Genomic DNA, 23,047 nt, shown 5'->3' with positions numbered 1-23,047 from the left:
GGGCTCTTTCCACTGAGCCACTCTGCATCTAGAGAGATGAGGGAACCGACACAGAGAAATGGAGTGACTTGCCCCGAGTCACACAGCTGACAAGTGGCACGGTCGGGATTCGAACCCACGACCTTCTAACTCCCAAACCCCCTTCACTCCTCCTTCCTCTCCTCACACTCTCTTTATTCGGCTTTTTCTAAAAACCCTCCACCGCCCCATCTTCAGGCAACAGTCCCGACGGGGCCGTCGGAAGCAGCTGCGGCCGCCACGCTCCCGCTCCCTCAGTCGGGCCTCGGTCGCCGCTTAGTACAGTGCCCCGGCCCACGGTAAGCGCTTAATAGACACCCCAACTGTTTTTATTATTGGTCGGTTTTCTATTATGGTCGTGCAAAGCACTGTTCTAAGCGCTGGGGAGGTTACACGGTGATCAGGTTGTCCCACGGGGGGCTCACAGTCTTCATCCCCATTTTACAGATGAGGGAACTGAGGCCCAGAGAAGTGGCTTGCCCAAAGTCACCCAGCTGACAATTAGCGGAGCCGGAGCAGGGATTTGAACCCATGACCTCCGACTCCAAAGCCCGGGCTCTTTCCACCGAGCCACGCGGCTTCTCTAGACGAGGGAACTGACCCAGAGAAGTGGAGTGACTTGCCCAGAGTCACACAGCCGACAAGTGGCGCGGTCGGGATTCGAACCCACGACCTTCTAACTCCCAAACCCCCTTCACTCCTTCTTCCTCTCCTCACACTCTCTTTATTCGGCTTTTTCTAAAAACCCTCCACCGACCCCATCTTCAGGCAACAGTCCCGACAAGGCCGTCGGAAGCAGCTGCAGCCGCCACGCTCCTGCTCCCTCAGTCGGGCCTCGGTCGCCGCTTAGTACAGTGCCCCGGCCCACGGTAAGCGCTTAATAGACACCCCAACTGTTTTTCTTATTGGTCGCTTTTCTATTATGGTCGTGCAAAGCACTGTTCTAAGCGCTGGGGCGGTTACACGGTGATCAGGTTGTCCCACGGGGGGCTCACAGTCTTCATCCCCATTTTACAGATGAGGGAACTGAGGCCCAGAGAAGTGACTTGCCCAAAGTCACCCAGCTGACAATTGGCGGAGCAGGGATTTGAACCCATGACCTCTGACTCCAAAGCCCGGGCTCTTTCCACTGAGCCACGCTGCATCTAGAGAGATGAGGGAACCGACCCAGAGAAGTGGAGTGACTTGCCCAGAGTCACACAGCCAAGTGGCGGGGTGGGGATTCGAACCCACGACCTTCTAACTCCCAAACCCCCTTCACTCCTCCTTCCTCTCCTCACACTCTCTTTATTCGGCTTTTTCTAAAAACCCTCCACCGACCCCATCTTCAGGCAACAGTCCCGACGGGGCCGTCGGAAGCAGCTGCGGCCGCCACGCTCCTGCTCCCTCAGTCGAGCCTCGGTTGCCGCTTAGTACAGTGCCCCGGCCCACGGTAAGCGCTTTATAGACACCCCAACTGTTTTTATTATTGGTCGGTTTTCTATTATGGTCGTGCAAAGTACTGTTCTAAGCGCTGGGGGGGTTACACGGTGATCAGGTTGTCGGTTGTCCCACGGGGGGCTCACAGTCTTCATCCCCATTTTACAGGTGAGGGAACTGAGGCCCAGAGAAGTGACTTGCCCAAAGTCACCCAGCTGACAATTGGTGGAGCTGGGATTTGAACCCATGACCTCTGACGCCAAAGCCTGGGCTCTTTCCACTGAGCCACGCTACATCTAGAGAGATGAGGGAACCGACACAGAGCAGTGGAGTGACTTGCCCCGAGTCACACAGCCAAGTGGCGGGGTGGGGATTCGAACCCACGACCTTCTAACTCCCAAACCCCCTTCACTCCTCCTTCCTCTCCTCACACTCTCTTTATTCGGCTTTTTCTAAAAACCCTCCACCGACCCCATCTTCAGGCAACAGTCCCAACAAGGCCGTCGGAAGCAGCTGCAGCCGCCACTCTCCCGCTCCCTCAGTCGGGCCTCGGTCGCCGCTTAGTACAGTGCCCCGGCCCACGGTAAGCGCTTAATAGACACCCCAACTGTTTTTATTATTGGTCGCTTTTCTATTATGGTCGTGCAAAGCACTGTTCCAAGCGCTGGGGAGGTTACACGGTGATCAGGTTGTCCCACGGGGGGTTCACAGTCTTCATCCCCATTTCACAGATGAGGGAACTGAGGCCTAGTGAAGTGACTTGCCCAAAGTCACCCAGCTGACAATTGGTGGAGCCGGGATTTGAACCCATGACCTCTGACTCCAAAGCCCGGGCTCTTTCCACTGAGCCACGCTACATCTAGAGAGATGAGGGAACCGACACAGAGCAGTGGAGTGACTTGCCCCGAGTCACACAGCCAAGTGGCGGGGTGGGGATTCGAACCCACGACCTTCTAACTCCCAAACCCCCTTCACTCCTCCTTCCTCTCCTCACACTCTCTTTATTCGGCTTTTTCTAAAAACCCTCCACCGACCCCATCTTCAGGCAACAGTCCCGACGGGGCCGTCGGAAGCAGCTGCGGCCGCCACGCTCCCGCTCCCTCAGTCGGGCCTCGGTCGCCGCTTAGTACAGTGCCCCGGCCCACGGTAAGCGCTTAATAGACACCCCAACTGTTTTTTATTATTGGTCGCTTTTCTATTATGGTCGTCGGCTTGGAAGGCGGGGCCGCCCGAGAGGAAAACCCGAGGCCGTCGACGTTACCTCAGCCCCTCTGAGGAGCCCCACCGCCCGGCCTCCACGATGGCGGCAAAAAAGGGGCCCTCCCCCGACCTTTTCCCCTCAGCCTAGCCCTCCCCGGCGGCCGACGCCACCCCGGGCGGAAAATGGCGCCCGTCCTTCCCCTCCGCCCCCGAAGCGCCAGCCTCCCTCCCCCGCCACAAAATGGCGACCCCCGCTGAGGCCCCGGAACCGGCATAAGCCACACGGCGGCGCGGGACGGACGGGCCGGGCAGCCAATCGGCGCTCGCCGCCCCCGTCCCGCGCGCCTTCCGGACGAATCAGAAGCGCGCGCGGGGCGGTGACGTCACGGATCCCCCTTCCCCCCTTCCCCGCCCTGGGACCGTTGACCAATCACCAGCGGCCGCGGGCCCAATGGCGTCGGAGAGGCGGTTCTTAGGTTCTCTATGCGCGTTGCGGGGCCCCGCGCGGCTGTTTCCTGTCCTGGTGCATGGTGGTCGGACGGAGGAATTGTTGGAAAATTTTCCTCGGAGGTTCGTATATAAATGTGTTTTTACCCAGTGTGCATTATTCCGCACCCGCCCGCCGCCCTCGGCGCAGCGGCGCCAGCTCCGCCAGCCGGGCCGCCGAGGCCGGGCGGGGTGCGGGCGGGAGCGGGGCGGGGGGAGAGGCCTGGCCGGGGAAAAAAAAAAAAAAAAAAAAAAGCGGAGTTTATTAATAACCCGGCGCGGGCGCTCAGTACGTGGCCGCGAAGCCCGTCCCTCCCCACAGTGGACACCCCCAAACGGGGGCACGTTTCGGGGGCGGCCGCAGAGGCGACGCCACCGATTGGGGGGGAGGGAGGAAAAAAAGAGGGGGGCGGGAATGGTGGTCGTCAGGACGAGGGAGGGGCTCCCCGAAACCAGTGACGATTATAAACTGGTCCCGCTCCTCACGAACAGTTTTTTTTACCTCAGGGAGGGGGCAATGGTGGTCATCATCATCATCAATCGTATTGAGCGGGGGACCCCGAAACCAGTGGCGACTAGAAACGGGTCCCAATCCGTCAATCGTATTTATTGAGCCCTTATTGGGTGCAGAGCGCACAGCGGCTACACAGGAAAAAAATTGACCTCAAGGGCAATTTTTACCTCAGGGAGGGGGCAATGGTGGTCCTCAGAACGGGGGAGAGGGGGCCCCGAAACCAGTGGCGACTTGAAACGGGTCCCAATCCGTCAGTCGTATTTATTGAGCCCTTGCTGGGTGCAGAGCGCACAGCGGCTCCACAGGGAAAAAATTGACCTCAGGAACAGTTTTGATCTCAGGGAGGGGCCGTGGTGGTCGTCAGAACGGGGGAGAGGGGTGTCCGAAACCTGTGGCGACTGGAAACTGCCATTATTATTATAATGATGATTATTATTCATTATGATTATAATTATTATAAATGCCATCATTATTATAGAAACTGGTCCTAGCGGCCCCACAGGAACAATTTTGACCTCAGGGAGGGGGCAGTGGTGGTCGCCAGAAAGGGGGAGAGGGGGCCCCGAAACCAGTGGCGACTAGAAACGGGTCCCAATCCGTCAGTCGTATTTATTGAGCCCTTATTGGGTGCAGAGCGCACAGCGGCTCCACAGGAAAAAAATTGACCTCAGGGGCAATTTTTACCTCAGGGAGGGGGCAATGGTGGTCGTCAGAACGGGGGAGAGGGGTGTCCGAAACCTGTGGCGACTGGAAACTGCCATTATTATTATAATGATGATTATTATTCATTACGATTATAATTATTATAAATGCCATCATTGTTATAGAAACTGGTCCTAGCGGCCCCACAGGAACAATTTTGACCTCAGGGAGGGGGCAGTGCTGGTCGTCAGAAAGGGGGAGAGGGGGCCCCGAAACCTGTGGCGACTAGATACTGGGCCCAGCGGCTTCACAGGAAAAATTTGACCTCGGGAACAATTTTGACCTGAGGGAGGGGGCAATCGTGGCCGTCAGAACGGGGGAGAGGGGGCCCCGAAACCAGTGGCTCCACAGGAACAATTCTGACCTCAGGGAGGGGGCAATGGTGGCCGTCAGAACGGTGGAGAGGGGTCCCCGAAACCAATGGCGACTAGAAACTGGTCCCAGCGGCTCCACAGGAAAAATTTGACCTCAAGAACAATTTCGACCTCAGGGAGGGGGCAGTGGTGGTCGTCAGAACGGGGGAGAGGGGTCCCCGAAACCTGTGGCGACTAGAAACTGGTCCCAGCGACCCCACAGGAACAATTTTGACCTCAGGCGACTAGAAACTGGCCCCAGCGGCTTCACAGGAACAGTTTTGACCTCAGGAACAATTTTGACCTCAGGGAGGGGGCAATGGTGGTCGCCAGAACGGGGGAGAGGGGTCCCCGAAACCAGTGGCGACTAGAAACGGGTCCCAGCGGCCCCACAGGAATAATTTTGACCTCAAGGAGGGGGCAATGGTGGTCGCCAGAACGGGGGAGAGGGGTCCCTGAAACCAGTGGCGAATAGAAACTGGTCCCAGCGGCTCCACAGGAAAAATTTGACCTCAGGAACAATTTTGACCTCAGGGAGGGGGCAGTGGTGGTCGTCAGAACAGGGGAGAGGGGTCCCCGAAACCAGTGGTGACTAGAAACTGGTCCCAGTGGCCCCACAGGAACAATTTTGACCTCAGGGAGGGGGCAGTGGTGGTCGTCAGAACGGGGGAGAGGGGTCCCCGAAACCTGTGGCGACTAGAAACTGGTCCCAGCGACCCCACAGGAACAATTTTGACCTCAGGCGACTAGAAACTGGCCCCAGCGGCTTCACAGGAACAGTTTTGACCTCAGGAACAATTTTGACCTCAGGGAGGGGGCAATGGTGGTCGCCAGAACGGGGGAGAGGGGTCCCCGAAACCAGTGGCGACTAGAAACGGGTCCCAGCGGCCCCACAGGAATAATTTTGACCTCAGGGAGGGGGCAATGGTGGTCGCCAGAACGGGGGAGAGGGGTCCCTGAAACCAGTGGCGAATAGAAACTGGTCCCAGCGGCTCCACAGGAAAAATTTGACCTCAGGAACAATTTTGACCTCAGAGAGGGGGCAGTGGTGGTCGTTAGAACGGGGGAGAGGGGGCCCCGAAACCAGTGGCGACTAGAAACTGGTCCCAGCGGCTCCACAGGAAAAATTTGACCTCAGGAACAATTTTGACCTCAGGGAGGGGGCAATGGTGGTCGCCAGAACGGCGGAGAGGGGTCCCCGAAACCAGTGGCGACTAGATACTGGGCCCAGCGGCTCCACAGGAAAAAATTTACCTCAGGAACAATTTTCACCTCAGGGAGGGGGCAATGGTGGTCGTCAGAACAGGGGAGAGGGGTCCCCAAAACCAGTGGTGACTAGAAACTGGTCCCAGTGGCCCCACAGGAACAATTTTGACCTCAGGGAGGGGGCAGTGGTGGTCGCCAGAACCGGGGAGAGGGGTCCCCGAAAACTGTGGCGACTTGAAATTGGTCCCAGCAGCTCCACAGGAAAAAATTTGACCTCAGGAACAATTTTGACCTCAGGGAGGGGGCAATGGTGGTCGCCAGAACGGGGGAGAGGGGTGTCCGAAACCTGTGGCGACTAGAAACTGCCATTATTATTATAATGATGATTATTATTCATTATGATTATAATATTTATAATTATTATAAATGTCATCATTATTATAGAAACTGGTCCTAGCGGCCCCACAGGAACAATTTTGACCTCAGGGAGGGGGCAGTGGTGGTCGTCAGAACGGGGGAGAGGGGTCCCCGAAACCAGTGGCGACTAGATACTGGGCCCAGCGGCTTCACAGGAAAAATTTTACCTCAGGAACAATTTTGACCTCAGGGAGGGGGCAATGGTGGCCATCAGAACGGGGGAGAGGGGTCCCCAAAACCAGTGGCTCCACAGGAATAATTTTGACCTCAGGGAGGGGCCAATGGTGGCCGTCAGAACGGGGGAGAGGGGTCCCCGAAACCAATGGCGACTAGAAACTGGTCCCAGCGGCTCCACAGGAAAAATTTGACCTCAAGAACAATTTTGACCTCAGGGAGGGGGCAATGGTGGTCTCCAGAACAGCGGAGAGGGGTCCCCGAAACCAGTGGCGATTAGATACTGGGCCCAGCGGCTCCACAGGATAAAATTTGACCTTAGGAACAATTTTGACCTCAGGGAGGGGGCAATGGTGGCCGTCAGAACGGGGGAGAGGGGTCCCCGAAACCAGTGGCGACTAGAAACTGGTTCCAGCGGCTCCACAGGAACAATTTTGACCTCAGGGAGGGGGCAGTGGTGGCCGTCAGAACGGGGGAGAGGGGTCCCCGAAACCAGTAGCTCCTATAAACTGGTCCCAGCTGCTCCACAGGAACAATTTTGACCTCAGGCAGGTGGCAATGGTGGCCGTCAGAACGGGGGAGAGGGGTCCCCGAAACCAGTGGCGACTAGAAACTGGTCCCAGCTGCTCCACAGGAACAATTTTCACCTCAAGTTTCGGCCTGTTTTCCCCGAGACGTGTGCCCCCTTTCCCCCATCCCACACGGCAATAAAATCCTCGGAGAGGGGGGCGAATTTAGGTTTCGTCCCTCACCGGCCCTTAGGACCCAGTTTTGGAAAGGAGATGCAGAAGGCCTCTTCGGGGGGAAACAATTAAAATAAATTCAATTTCTGGTTCTGATCAATCCTTGTGGATTTTATTCGTTTTGGCGTTGTTTTTCGGTCGCATATAAAACGAGGGAGCGCAGGATTTATTCATTGAGTTGAGGCGCTTAGGGAGTAACTTGGGGTTTTTTTCCAAATGCGGGTGGGGGTAGAGGCGGGAAAAGTGGGAAATCTCAGTCGGGAACCAATCCAATTTTTTGGTTCTGCTCGATCCTCGTGGATTTTATTCGTTCTGGCCTTGTTTTTCAGCCACATAGAAGACGAGGGAGCGCAAGATTTATTCATTGAGTTGAGGCGCTTAGGGAGTAACTTGGGGTTTTTTTCCAAATGTGGGTGGGGGTAGAGGCGGGAAAAATGGGAAATCTCAGTTGGGAACCGATCCGATTTCTTGGTTCTGCTCAATCCTTGTGGATTTTATTCGTTCTGGCCTGGTTTTTCGGCCACATAGAAGATGAGGGAGCGCAAGATTCCTTGAGTCGAGGCACCGTGGGGCAACTTGAGTTTGGTTGTTGTTTTTTTCAAATGTGGGTGGGGATAGCTGCGGGAAAAGTGGGAAATCTCAGTTGGGTACCGATTTGGGATAACGATGAGTCGCACAGAGGAGATGCTGGCAAATCAGGGGAACTTTCATAAGGCTTAAACTCAATTAAATCCACGCACTCCATGGAAAGCATCATCTTACCGACAGTAGAATTAGGAACTCTGTGTCTATAAAGGAAGGGCCAAGATGTATACATGGAACTCTCCCAATCTTTACCTCGGATCCCAATCTATATTCATTCACTCAAGACCTAGAATATTAAGTTTCTGGTTTTGTCGTCTAAAGGTGACACTTTCCATAGAGCATGTGGATTTGAGTGTAAAAAGTATAAAAGTTTTCGCTGATTTACAGACAACCGCAGGGACCCACACTTGGGCCGAATGTTGCCTTAGTATGCAACTAATAATTCGATACAAAGAGCAAAATATTGGAATTGTGTTAATGAGTATGCAAAGCCTCAAGATTAATCATTTATGGAGTGCTTCCTGTGTGCAGAGTATTATACTAAGCGCTTGGGAAAGTACAATATAACAGTAGACGCATTTCCCACCCCCAGAGATCTTTCATCAAAGTGACATTGCAGTTATGCTGCCATGATTTATGGCTGCTGAATTTGTAATTATTATTTATAACGTTTTGGGGATTACCAGTACTCTTTGTGGACCCCGAGGGCATCTGAAATGCAATATTATTCTAAATTGTTAGGAAGGCCGAAGCCTAGAGCATGAATTGCAGTGACTTTCATTTTAGCTTTAAATTTCTTAAACTAATTTTTTCAGGGCTGAATGATTTTTTTAAAAAAACAAAATAGTTCCAGGTCTTGTGGTAGCGTGGCTCAGTGGAAAGAGCATGGGCTTGGGAGCCAGAGGTCATGGGTTCTAATCCCAGCTCCGCCACATGTCTGCTATGTGACCTTGGGCAAGTCACGTACCTTCTCTGAGCCTCAGTTACCTAATCTGTAAAATGGGAATTAAGACTGTGAGCCCCCCCGTGGGACAACTTGATCACCTTGTATCCCCCCAACCCCAGCTCTTAGAACAGTGCTTTGCACATAGTAAGTGCTTAACAAATGCCATTATTATTATTATTATTATTATTATTATTATTATTATTATTATTATTATTAATATACTAGTAATAATGCCTAGAAGGAAAAATGTGATTTTTTTTTTTGGAAGCTGATCCCACTATAAAAACACTTCAAATCCAAGAATGGGATATCTTATTTCAACTTTGTAATTTACATCCACAGTTGGAGTCCTTCTTTGACTCCATATCCCAATAGACCTTGAGAACCCAAAGTTGAAAAACTTACGTGTCAATTAGTACTATTGATTGTTAATAGTACTGATTGATTTTTTTTTTTTAATTAAAGTGCTTACAATGTGCCAGCACCGTTCTAGGCTCTGAGATAGATACAAAGTAATCAAGTTGGACACAGTCCCGGTCCCACATGAGCCCCACGGTTTTAATCCCCATTGTACAGATGAGGTAACTGAGGCACAGAGAACTTAAGTGACTTGCCCATGGTCACACAGCAGCAAAGAAGTGGTAGAGCTGGGATTAGAAACCAAGAAAGTGCTTGGCATATAGTAAGCGCTTAACGAAAACCGCGGTTATTATTATTACTGTTACTGTGCACTCACTTTGCACTCAGTATGGCTGATTAATCAAATTAGTCGAATTTCTTGAGCACTTACTGGGTGCAGAACACTGTACTAAGCGCTTGGGGGAATATAATACAACAGAGATGGTAGACACGTTCCCTGCCCAAAGGGACTCCACAGTCTAGATTCATTCATTCATTCAATCGTATTTATTGAGCGCTCACTGTGTGCAGAGCACTGTACTAGGATGCTTACTAAGTGCCATGGTCTGATGATTGGATTAGATAACTCACATGGGGCCTCACCATTTAAGAGATAGGAAGATCGACTGTCTCATCTCCATTTTATAGATGAGGAAACTTTAAATACAGAATGGTTCAATGGCCTGCCTGCTCATGGTCCCACAACAGATAATGACAATAATGATGGTATTTGTTGAGTGCCCGGCACTGTACTAAGCACTGGGTTTATCCCTGGGCGTCAACCTCATCTGCTGCCTTGTGTCTTTGGCCTGGTTGCCAAATTTCTGTATCAATCAATCAATCGTATTTATTGAGCGCTTACTGTGTGCAGAGCACTTTACTAAGCGCTTGGGAAGTACAAGTTGGCAATATATGGAGACAGTCCCTACCCAACAGTGGGCTTACAGTCTAAAAGGGGGAGACAGAGAACAAAACCAAACATACTAACAATGTAAAATAAATAGAATAGATATGTACAAGTAAAATAGAGTAATACATATGTACAAACATATATACAGGTGCTTTGGGGAAGGGAAGGAGGTAAGATGGGGGGGATGGAGAGGGGGACGAGTATATTACCAAACTATTTTCATGTCGCGGGGCTTGAGCTGTGTGACATTGGTTCTGAGGTCACACAAGAAAACGCGATAGTCTTGGTAGCATCGGAATGGTATGCTGAGCTTGCGTGGCATGACGAGAGAGATTAGACAACATATTTGCACCGCTCCAACCCTTGGAGAGTATGCCTAGTAAATGCACAATATAATGATATAAAGCAATATTTTTGCGTAGGGTTACTCCCACAGTTTTAGATTCCTCACTGGGCAGGCCCCGCACAACTTGAATCTGTCCATTCATTCACATTTATTTTGGGAGAAGGCTGCCGCTAGCCTGAAGCATTTGTACAAAATTTTATTTGAATGTAAGGAACGACCGAAATAGTTTTAGAAGGAGAAGTGCAGAAAGTAGAATATTCCCAGCAGGTTACGGAAGTTATGGTAAATGCAGTTGAAGGAAAACGCCTCTAAAAATTCTGAACGAGGAGCACTGTGGCCTTGGGGAAAGAGTTTGGGTCTGGGAGTCAGAGGGCCTGGATTCTTATCGTGGCTCTGCCACTTGCCTGCTGTGTGACCTTGGGCAAGTCACTTAACTTCTGGGCCCAAATTTTCTCATCTGTAAAGTGGGAATTCAATGCCCATTTTCCCTCCTATTTCGACTTCAAGGCTGTCCATCACTTCACCCCCTCCTACCTCACCTCCCTTCTTTCCTTCTCCAGCCCAGCCCGCACCCTCCGCTCCTCTGCCGCTAATCTCCTTACCTTGCCTCATTCTCGCCTGTCCCGCCGTCGACCCCCGGCCCACGTTCTCCCCCTGGCCTGGAATGCCCTCCCTCCACACATCCGCCAAGCTATCTCTCTTCCTCCCTTCAAAGCCCAACTGAGAGTTCACCTCCTCCAGGAGGCCTTCCCAGACTGAGCGCCCCCCTTTTCCTCTCCTCCTCTCCATCTCCCCCAGCCCTACCTCCTTCCCCTCCTCACAGCACTTGTGTATATTTATACAGATTTATTACTCTATTTATTTTACTTGTGCATATTTACTATTTTATTCATTTTGTTAATGATATGCATATAGCTTTAATTCTATTCTGATGATTTTGACACCTGTGTACATATTTTGTTGTCTGTCTCCCCCTTCTAGACTGTGAGCCCGTTGTTGGGTAGGGACCGTCTCTATATGTTGCCGACTTGTACTTCCCAAGCGCTTAGTACAGTGCTCTGCACGCAGTAAGTACTCAATAAATACGATTGAATGAATGAATTTCACTGGGCAACCCATTTCTGGCAGAAATGAGTAAAGCGAATGCTTCTCAGTGGTCTTCTCTCTGGTCAGACTGAAATAAAAGTTGGGAGTCAACTTCAGCCTGAGCTGGAGTGGCCATCTGGTCTCTGTGGGAGAACGATACGGAAGCGGATGCCTCTATGGCAGTTTTTGTTTTGGGTGCCCAGATCCCCTCCTCCTCAGCTCCAGCCGCAGTTCCCCAGCTCATTCATGGAAAATGAGTTCATTCAGACCTGGGAACGGAGAAGTGGGGAATCGTAAAGACTCTAGAGTAAGATAGAGGGTGGGAGGAAGGACAGGGACACTCATGGGTTCACTGGAAAAACACTCTAGCGCTGCCTGAAATTGATATACTTCTACAATGCAGCTCCTCCCCCCCTCCATCCCCCCCGCCTTACCTCCTTCCCTTCCCCACAGCACCTGTATATATGTTTGTACATATTTATTACTCTATTTATTTTACTTGTACATATCTATTCCATTTACTTCATTTTGTTATTATGTTTGGTTTTGTTCTCTGTCTCCCCCTTCTAGACTGTGAGCCCACTGTTGGGTAGGGACTGTCTCTATATGTTGCCAACTTGTACTTCCCAAGTGCTTAGTACAGTACTCTGCACACAGTAAGCGCTTAATAAATACGATTGATTGATTGATCATCCAGTTCTGCTGCAGGCCTGTTGTGACACGTGTGGTACCTCATGCCCCACTTGTCTGCTACTCGCTAGGATCTCGTGGCCACTTCACCACAAGCTCTTTTGTGCAGAGGCTTATGATTACTTAGAGTAGTCACTTGGCCCAGTGCCTGGGAGTCCGAAGGACCTGGGTTCTAATTCCGCTTCTGCCACTCATCTGCTCTTTGACCTGGGGCAAGTCACTTCACTTCTCCGTGCCTCAGTTTCCTCATCTGTAAAATGGAGACTACGACTGTGAGCCCCATGTGGGACAGGGACTGTGTCTCACCTGATTAGCTTGTATTTGTCCCAGTGCTTAGTACAATGCGTGGCACATGGTAAATGCTTAATAAATACAATTTTAAAAAAAAGCAATGACCTTCTAATGTGGATTGCTGGACACCCGCACGGGGAGTTGCTACGTAGCCGTTATTTTCCTGGTAGTCCAGAATTCAAGGTCTCTGATAAGTTTTTTACAGATACCACTGTAACGTTTAAGGATGGGGGGCAGCCTGGATTTTGTGGCAAACTGCTTGCGAACATAGTTGGCTGTCCCGCAGTTCTTCGATAACCCTGCCTCCCTGCTTCGGGTGTCACCAGAATGGAATAATGATGATAATAATAATAATGGTATTTGTTAAGCTCATACCATATGCCAAGCATTATACTAAGTGCTGGGGTAGATACAACATAATCAGGTCCCACATTGTGCTCATCATCCAAGTAGGGAGAACACGTATTGAATCCCCATTTTGCAGACAAGGGAACTGAAGCACAGAAAGGTGAATCAATCAGTGGTATCTATTGAGCATTTACTGTGTGCAGAGCACTGTACTAGCATTTGGGAGAGTACAACACAACGATCATTTATTAAGTGCTCACTCTGTGCAGGGCCCTATACTAAGCATTTGGGAGAGTAGACATACCATAGACACATTGATAGGCACATTCCCTCCCCACAAAGAGCGTACAGTTGAGAGGGGGGAGAAATATATTAATATAAATACATTTTGGATATGTACATAAATGCTGTGGGGCTGAGGAAAGGGTGAATGAATAAATGGAGTAAATGGAAAAAGGAAATGGAGGTTTCGTCAGTGAAGGCCTCCTGGAGAAGATGTGCCTTCAATAAGGCCTTGAAAATTGCGTCTTGGAGTGTCAGGAGTGTGCATATAACTTTAATTCTATTTGTTCTGACAATTTTGGGTACACTGTGTACCCAAGGTCACACAGTGGGTAAGGTAGAAGCCAGGGCAGTTTGGCAGATGGAGTTGAAGCAAGAGCAATGCATGGCAGGAGGGAAGGAGCCAAAGAATCCATTCCTCATGGATGGGCCATCCTTTTCCCTCCCTTCTCCAGGTTCAAAATTTGAGCACTCATAAATACCATTGATTGACTGGTTGAACCCTCTCCTCAAAGCATGAGGCTTGCGGAAATGCCCTTCTTCCCCTCCAAAGTAAAATAATTACGGGAGCCCCTCGGATGATTTAATGATTACGGTTCTTGATAAGTGCTTACTGTGTGCCAAGAACTGTTCCAAGCTCTGGGGTAGATACAAATTAATCAGGTTGGATTAATTTGGGGATTGGAATAATTTGCTGGATTGGATTGGATCAGGTTGGAGTAATTTGTCCAACATGGGGCTCACAGTCTTATCCCCATTTTTACAGATGTAACTGAGACACAGAGAAGTGAAGCGAATTGTCCAAGGACACACAGCAGGCATGTGGCAGAGCTGGCATTAGAACCCAGGTCCATGCTCTAGCCACTAAGCCACACGGGTACAGGTTGTGAATTTGGGTTAAGACTGTTTACCTTTTGTGCTACCATTTTACTTTAAAATGGTATTAGTAGGTGCTCCAGTCTAAAGAAACAGCTTCAGAAATGAACTCGATTTTCACTCTGGCTCCTTTTCATTTCCATGCTTTAGGTAATCGGAAGCTTTGGGTGAACCGTGGCTCACACGTAGTATGAGCGGTAAATGGCAAAAAAAGCATATTGGCATTTACAAATCATTTTCTTCTTTGAAATACCCTGATATTTATCATTCTGAGCGGTTACTGTGTGTACAGCACTGCACTAAGCGCTTGGGGTATAACTGAAGTTAGGTTGATAATCTGTTTTTTGGTAACTTGGGACATAATGAGCTCTACTGTGCTTTGCCTTGGTCTGTGAATCTGTAATGTCATCCTTCTTTATTCTCTTAGTCCATAGAGAAAGCTCTTCACTCTGTCACTGTCTACTTCAGGAATTACAGTCTTGATCAAAAACAAAATATTTCAGATTTGATAGTCTCCCCTGCCCAAAGAGAGACCAACCAGAAATGATACTTACCTGCCCTCTCTTACTCTCATTTTCCCCTATAGCTTACTGGTAACATTTCCCCCTCATCCTCTCCTCTACTGTTATTGGCTTCATCCTACCCTTTATAAATACGCCCTCATTATTGCTTGTACAACTTCCGTGGCTATATTGTTATATTGTACTCTCCTCAGCGCGCAGTACAGTGCTTTGCACACAGTAAGCGCACAGTAAATATGATTGAATGACTGACAGAGTCTTGGGACTGACATTTCCGAGCTCTTTTCTCCCACCCAGGAGTTCATTTCAAACTCACATTTCCATGTTATTCCCAGCTGTCCAGATGCAGATGTTTGGTTCCAACTGTTTAGATCAGCTGTCTCCCTCTGCCCTCCGGACTATTCCTAGGTTATTCCTAGCAGTCCTAACCCCAACTGTCATTCCAAGTTTTCAGGTTCTATTTCCTCTTTCTAACTGCCAGTCTCAGATATCCAGTCCCCGGATTGTCCCAGAACTTCCCAAAGCCTCTCATGTATCAATCAATCCTATTTATTGAGCCCTTGGTGTGAGGAGAGCACTGTACTAAACGCTTGGGAGAGTACAATATAACAGAGTTGGTAGACATTCCCTGCCTACAACAAGGTTACAGTCTATAAATAAAAATACAGTCTGTAAATAAAAATATTTATTTTATTTTGTTAGTATGTTTGGTTTTGTTCTCTGTCTCCCCCTTTTAGACTCTGAGCCCACTGTTGGGTAGGGACTGTCTCTGTATGTTGCCAATTTGTACTTCCCAAGCGCTTAGTACAGTGCTCTGCACATAGTAAGCGCTCAATAAATACGATTGATGATGATGATGATGATGATAGAGGATGAGCATGGCCTAGTGGCAAGAGCACAGGCTTAGGAGTCAGAGGACATGGGTTCTAATCCCGGCTCCACCATTTGTCTGCTGTGTGACCTTGGGTAAGTCACTTCCTATCTCTGTGCCTCAGTTACCTCATCTGTAAAATGGGGATTAAGACTGTGAGCCCCACATGGGATAACCTGATAACTTTGTATCTACCCCAGCGCTTAGAACAGGGCTTGGCACATAGTAAGCACTTAACAAATACCATAATTATTATTATTATGAGTTTCCAGCCTTGTTTCTAGCATTTGCATGGCTGTAAAATAAAGTAGTGGTTGAATAGTGGATAGAGCCTGGGCGTCACAAAGACCTGGGTTCTAATCCTGGCTCTACCACATGTCTGCTTTATGACCTTGGGCAAGCCACTTCACTTCTCTGAGCCTCAGTTACCTAATCTGTAAAATGGGAATTCAGAGTGTGAGTCCCTTGTGGGACAAGGGCTGGGTCCAACCTGATTAACTTGTATCTACCCCAGAGCTTAGTACAGTGCTTGGCACATATTAAGTGCTTAACAAGTACCATAATGAGTTGGCCACACTCCTTTCCCCTCATTGTCCTGTAATTTGAGTCCGTGAAGTATATGGAAACGTTCCCTTTTTTTTTTTGCCAGGACTTGGATTCCTGGGTTGCATTTCCTCTCCTCTTGAGTTCAGTTCTTTTGTTTGTTTGTTTTCCGCAAATATTAATCAAGGCAGTTTTCTGGAGTTAACAGGCCTCAACCATTCTTCCAAATGTTGTCAGGGCTCAGCCCTGGTTTCAGTATTACCCTCTCTTCAGGCACCACACGGCGATGTGCATCCTCAACTCAATGTGATTTCAGTCTTGAAGAAATGAATTTAAATTGCCACCAGAGTAATTTAGCTTAGCGCTGAGTACTTCCTGGCAGTCAAGTTTGCTAAACACTGCCCTGGATTATTAAGGAAGGGTTCTGGCTTCTCCTTTTCTGGAAATCTATTAGGACAGTATAGTTTCCCATCCACATGGAAGCTTTAGGTGAAACCTGGCCGGAAGCAGAAGTTCATTCATTCATTCATTCATTCATTCATTCAATCGTATGTATTGAGCGCTTACTGTGTGCACAGCACTGTACTAAGCGCTTGGGAAGTACAAGTTGGCAACATATAGAGACGGTCCCTACCCAACAATGGGCTCATAGTCTAGAAGGGGGAGACAGACAACAAAACAAAACATATGGACAGGTGTCAAGTCATCAGAATAAATAGAAATAAAGCTAGATGCACATCATTAACAAAATACATAGAATAGTAAATATGTACTAGTAAAATAAATAGAGTAATAAATCTGTACAAACATATATACAGGTGCAGTGGGGAGGGGAAGGAGGTAGGGCTGGGGGGGATCATCATCAATCGTATTGAGCGCTTACTATGTGCAGAGCATTGTACTAAGCGCTTGGGAAGTACAAATTGGCAACATATAGAGACAGTCCCTACCCAACAGTGGGCTCACAGTCTAAAAGGGGGAGACAGAGAACAAAACCAAACATACTAACAAAATAAAATAAATAGGATAGATATGTACAAGTAAAATAAATAAATAAATAGAGTAATAAATATGTATTTATTACATATGGGGGGATGGGGAGGAGGAGAGAAAAAAGGGGGCGCAGTCTGGGAAGGCCTCCTGGAGGAAGTTGGGCTGGGGTTTTTTTTTTGGTATTTAAGCGCTTATTCGGTGTCAAACACTGTTCTAAGCACTGGAGTAGGTACAAGTTAATTAAATCAGATACAGTCCCTGGCCTTCAAAGAGCTCACAGTCTAAGTAGGACTGTGAGACCCATAGGGGACAGGGACTGTATCCAATGTGATTTGCTTGTATCCACCTCAGTGCTTAGTACAGTGTCTGGCACATATTAAGCACTTAACAAATACCATCATTAAGTGCTTGGGAGAGTACAGTCGGTAGACCCGTTCCCTGCCCCTAAGGAGCTTACAGTCTCACTCGCAGCCTGAGTCGGTGGGAGAACAGGTATTGAATCCCATTTTCCTGCTCCTGGCCCAAGGTTTTGAGCGGGCCAGGTCCAACCTTACAGTGGGCTTGGGGGCTGGTGAGAAAGGTTGACATACCTTTACTGCAATAACACAAAATTTTTCCTTAGCCCCAGCTTATTGAGAAGCAGCATGGCTTAGTGGATAGAGCACGGGCTCGGGAGCCACAGGTCGTGCGTTCGAATCCCGGCTCCGCCACATGTCAGTCCTGTGACAGTGGGCAAGTCACTTCCCCCGGGCCTGGAATGCCCTCCCTCTGCCCATCCGCCAAGCTAGCTGTCTTCCTCCCTTCAAGGCTCTGCTGAGAGCTCACCTCCTCCAGGAGGCCTTCCCAGACTGAGTCCCTTCCTTCCTCTCCCCCTCATCCCCCGCTCCATCCCCCCATCTTACCTCCCTCCCTTCCCCACAGCACCTGTATATATGTATATATGTTTGTACATATTTTTTTACTCTATTTAATTTATTTGTACATATCTATTCTATTTTATTTTGTTAGTACGTTTGGTTTTGTTCTCTGTCTCCCCCTTTTAGACTGTGAGCCCACTGTTGGGTAGGGACTGTCTCTAGATGTTGCCAATTTGTACTTCCCAAACGCTTAGTACAGTGCTCTGCACACAGTAAGCACTCGATAAATACGATCGATGATGATGATGATGACTTCACTTCTCGGTGCCTCAGTTACCTCATCTTTAAAATGGGGATTAAGTCTGTGAGCCCCACGTGGGACAACCTGATAACCTTGTAACTACCCCAGTGCTTAGAACAGTGCTTGGCCCATAGTAAGCACTTAACAAATACCATTATAATTATTATTTCCATCAATTCCAGTCTATTTCTGTTGCCTTAAGAATGAAGTGATCCACACCCTAGCCAGTAGATCCCAGAGTTGGGTTCTTTTGGTTTTCTTTTGTTTTTTTAAATGCTGTTTATGTGCTTACTCTGTGCCTGGCACTGTAGTAAGCGCTGGGGTAGATACAAGCTAATCAGGTTGGACACAGTCCCTGTCCCACATGGGCCTCACAGTCTTATTAATGTCTCCCCCTCTAGACTGTAAACTCATTGTGGGCAGGGAATATGGCTGTTATATTGTTGTATTGTACCCTCCCAAGGGCTTAGCACAGTGTTCTGCACACAGGAAGTGCTCAATAAATTTGACTGATTAGTTGCCATTTTGCAGATGAGGTAACTGTGGAGACACAGTCACTTCATTTCTCTGGGCCTCGGTTACCTCACTGGTAAAATGGGCATTAAAACTGTGAGCCTCCTGTGAGACATGGACTGTGTCCCAATTCCCAAGTGCTTAGTACAGTGCTCTGCACACAGTAAACGTTCAAATATGACTGGTTGATTGATCTCTGGACCATAAACTCATTGTGGGAAGGGAACTCATTGGAGAAGCAGCGTGGCTCAGTGGAAAGAGCCCGGGCTTTGGAGTCAAGAGTTCATGGGTTCAAATCCCGGCTCCGCCAACTGTCAGCTGTGTGACTTTGGGCAAGGCACTTCACTTCTCTGTGCCTCAGTTACCTCATCTGTAAAATGGGGATTAAAACTGTGAGCCTCCCCGTAGGACAACCTGATCATCTTGTAACCTCCTCAGCGCTTAGAACAGTGCTTTGCACATAGTAAGCGCTTCACAAATACCAAAAAAAAAAAAAAAGGATCTATCAACCCTGTTATACTGTGCTCTCCAAAGCACGTAGTACAGTGCTTTGCACACAGTAAGTGCTCAATAAACTTGAATGATTGATTGGGACCCCATTCCCCTCAGTTGGAGGGTGCTCTGCATGCCGGCTCTGCCAACTGTCAGCTGTGTAACTTTGGACAAGTCACTTCACTTCTCTGTGCCTCAGTTACCTCATCTGTAAAATGGGGATTAAAACTGTGAGCCTCCCCGTAGGACAACCTGATCACCTTGTAACCTCCTCAGCGCTTAGAACAGTGCTTTGCACATTGTAAGCGCTTCACAAATACCAAAAAAAAAAAAACAAAACGGATCTATCAACCCTGTTATACTGTGCTCTCCAAAGCACTTAGTACAGTGCTTCACACACAGTAAATGCTCAATAAATTTGAATGATTGATTGGGACCCCATTCCCCTCAGTCGGAGGGTGCTCTGCATGCCTCCCCTCCACTCCCCTGAGTAAGCTCCGAAACCAAACTGGCACCTGTGCTCAAAATAAAAAGTTAGTATTTACCCCACTGAGGATAAGACTTTTAATTCATTCATTCAATTGTATTTATTGAGTGCTTACTGTGTGCAGAGCACTGTACTAAGCGCTTGGGAAGTACAAATCGGCAACATATAGAGACGGTCCCTACCCAATAAGGGGCTCACAGTCTAGATCATTATTTTTTAATAAAAATGGATCCCCACCTTTGGTTACTGATGATGATGGGAGCATGGCATAGTGGATAGACCATGTCGCCTGGGAGTCAGAAGGTCATGGGTTCTAATCCCAGATCCACCACTTGTCTGCTGTGTGACCTTGGGCAAGTCACTTCACTTCTCTGTGCCTCAGTTCCCTCATCTGGAAAATGGGGATTAAGACTGTGAGCCCCATATGGGACAACCTGATTACCTTGTATCCCCCCAGCGCTTAGAACACTGCTTGGCACACACAGTAAGCGCTCAATAAATACGATTGAATGAATGAATAGTAAGTGCTTAACAAATGCCATTATTATTAGAGAAGCAGCATGGCTCAGTGGAAAGAATACAGGCTTTGGAGTCAGAGGTCATGGGTTCGAATCCTGTCTCCACCACTTGTCAGCTGTGTGACTTTGGGCAAGTCACCTCTCTGGGCCTCAGTTACCTCATCTGTAAAATGGGGATTAAGACTGTGAGCCCCCCCATGGGACAACCTGATCACCTTGTAATCTCCCCAGCACTTAGAACAGTGCTTGGCACTTAGTAAGTGCTTAATAAATGCCATTATTATTATTATTATTATTTGTTAAGCACTAACTATGTGCCAAGCGCTGTTCTAAGCACTGGGGTAGATAACAGGGTGATCAGGTTGTCCCACGTGGAGCTCACAGTCTTAATCCCCATTTTACAAATGAGGTAACTGAGGCACAGAAAAGCGAAGCGACTTGCCCAAAGTCACACAGCTGACAAGTGGCGGAGCCGGGATTAGAACCCACGACCTCTGACTCCCAAGCCCGGGCTCTTGCCACTAAGCCACGCTGCTTCTTGCTACTGCTTCGGCCTTCTGCTGCTCACTGCCACTCCACTCTTGCGAGGGGCAGGCGAAACTCTCCGTAGACGTGAAGGGATCAGTGATTATGCATGTTAAGTGTAATTGTAACTAAATTCAAGGATCGCCATGAATATTTTTGCAAGTGACACTGATTTGCGCAGTTATTCTTACGGTACTATTTGGTTCTCAGGTGGTCTTGTTTTTCTTTCAAGGTAAACGATGTTGTTAGCACAGATAAATCGAGATTCTCAGGGCATGACCGAGTTTCCCGGAGGAGGGATGGAGGCTCAACACGTCACTCTGTGTCTGACGGAGGCAGTGGCCGTGGCAGGTAAGCAGTGTGGTTTATTAATAATAACAACAACAACAATAATAATAATTCTGGTATTTGTTAAGCGCTTACTATGTGCCAGGCACTGTTCTAAGTGCTGGGGTGAATACAAGCAAATCGGGTTGGACACGGTCCCTGTCTCAATCATCATCATCATCATCATCTTCAATCGTATTTATTGAGCGCTTACTATGTGCAGAGCACTGTACTAAGCGCTTGGGAAGAACAAATTGGCAACATCTAGAGACGGTCCCTACTCACAGTCTGGGCTCACAGTCTAAAAGGGGGAGACAGAGAACAAAACCAAACACACTAACAAAATAAAATAAATAGAATAGATATGGACAAGTAAAATAAATAAATAAATAGGGTAATAAATATGTACAAACATATATACAGGTGCTGTGGGGAAGGGAAGGAGGTAAGATGGGGGGGATGGAGAGGGGGACGAGGGGGAGAGGAAGGAAGGGGCTCAGTCTGGGAAGGCCTCCTGGAGGAGGTGAGCTCTCAGCAGGGCCTTGAAGGGAATCCCCATTACACATGAGGTAACTGAGGCAGAGAGAAGTGAAGAGACTTGCCCAGGTTCACATTCGTACAGGATGAAGTGATTGTACACCTGAAGAACAGCTCGACTAGCGAGATGCTATTTGCAAAAGGCAACTCTTCTGTGCTGCGCACCTGTTTCAGACAGGTGTTTTAATCAAACACGAGATTCAATTTCAGAGTTCCAACAACGCAAGTCTCTCTCCCTTGCTGTGGGTGTTTAATTGATTTCATTCCAACCAGCTGAGATACTCCCACTTCATACCATTGTATTAAGTGACAAGGGAGAGAATCAAAGGAAATCATTTAGGAAGTCAGATCCTCACAACCACCCTTCCTTTCTCTCTAACAATTATTTCCATGAGTTGGTGAGCAGTTATCTCCTTGGCGGTGCAATTAGGTAATTCCACGGGAACTCATCTGACTTAGAGCGACTAATTTGCTTTGAAGTCGCTCTGTCCAATTGCTGTGGGTTTTTAGGGCCAGTTTTGCTCATCTGGGAGATGGTGGACAGGTTTCAAGCTCTACCTAGAATAAGAAAGCTCAGCAGAATCCGACTCAAGAACTCTATTTGTTGCCGAATTGTACTTTCCAAGTGCTTAGTACAGTGCTCTGCACCCAGTAAGTGCTCAGTAAATATGAATGAATGAAGAATAATAATAATTCTGGTATTTGTTAAGTGCTTACAATGTGCCAGGCAGTGTTCTAAGCGCTGGGGTGGATACAAGCAAACAGTCCCTGTCTCAATCCCCATTATGCAGAAGAGGTAACTGAGGCACAGAGTAGTGAACTGAGTTGCCCAAGGTCAGCTGTACGAATGTTCTCAATCAATCAATCAATCAATCGTATTTATTGAGCGCTTACTATGTGCAGAGCACTGTACTAAGTGCTTGGGAAGTACAAATTGGCAACACATAGAGACAGTCCCTACCCAACAGTGGGCTCACAGTCTAAAAGGGGGAGACAGAGAACAGAACCAAACATACCAACAAAATAAAATAAATAGGAAAGAAATCTACAAGTAAAATAAATAAATAAATAAATAAATAGAGTAATAAATATGTACAACCATATATACATATATACAGGTGCTGTGGGGAAGGGAAGGAGGTAAGATGGGGGGATGGAGAGGGGGACCAGGGGGAGAGGAAGGAAGGGGCTCAGTCTGGGAAGGCCTTCTCCTTTTGTTCTCACTGGATCTGTGCTCCACATTTGCATCCTTCTCCACCATTAATGAAAATCCAATATCGACGGGCTTTCTCCCCAGATGGAGACAATTTGGAAAACATGGAAGGCGTCAGCTTGCAGGCAGTTACCCTTGCAGATGGTTCCACAGCTTACATTCAGCATAATTCTAAAGGTATGGGCATCACGGTGCCACGGTCCCCTTCGACGACTGCTGGCCATGTCATATCAGAATGGTGCTATTTGCTAAGCGCCCAGAGAAGCAACATAGCCTAGTGGGTAGAGCACAGACCTGGGAGTTAGAAGGACCTGGGTTCTAATCCTGTCTCTGACACAGAATGGATTTTCCCTCTTTA

General features: G+C 48.3%; 1 protein-coding gene across 4 annotated transcripts in view; it reads left to right on the top strand.

Annotated features, from left to right (window-relative positions):
• The first annotated feature begins 3,150 nt into the window (after positions 1–3,150).
• ZNF143 (zinc finger protein 143) overlaps positions 3,151–23,047 on the top strand; it is a 54,593-nt gene continuing 34,696 nt past the window's right edge. For all 4 annotated transcript variants that reach the window (XM_038764997.1, XM_038764995.1, XM_038764996.1 and 1 more), the window contains exons 1-3: positions 3,151–3,207; positions 20,845–20,963; positions 22,774–22,866. In XM_038764997.1, coding sequence (XP_038620925.1) covers positions 20,852–20,963; positions 22,774–22,866 — 205 coding nt within the window. In that variant the 5' untranslated portion in view covers positions 3,151–3,207; positions 20,845–20,851. The remainder of the gene's footprint in view (positions 3,208–20,844; positions 20,964–22,773; positions 22,867–23,047) is intronic.

The sequence above is a fragment of the Tachyglossus aculeatus genome, chromosome 22 (genome assembly GCF_015852505.1).
Source record: "Tachyglossus aculeatus isolate mTacAcu1 chromosome 22, mTacAcu1.pri, whole genome shotgun sequence".
NCBI lineage: Eukaryota > Metazoa > Chordata > Mammalia > Monotremata > Tachyglossidae > Tachyglossus > Tachyglossus aculeatus.
The sequence above is the reverse complement of the archived record's forward strand: the minus strand, read 5'-3'. Positions and strand labels throughout refer to the sequence as shown.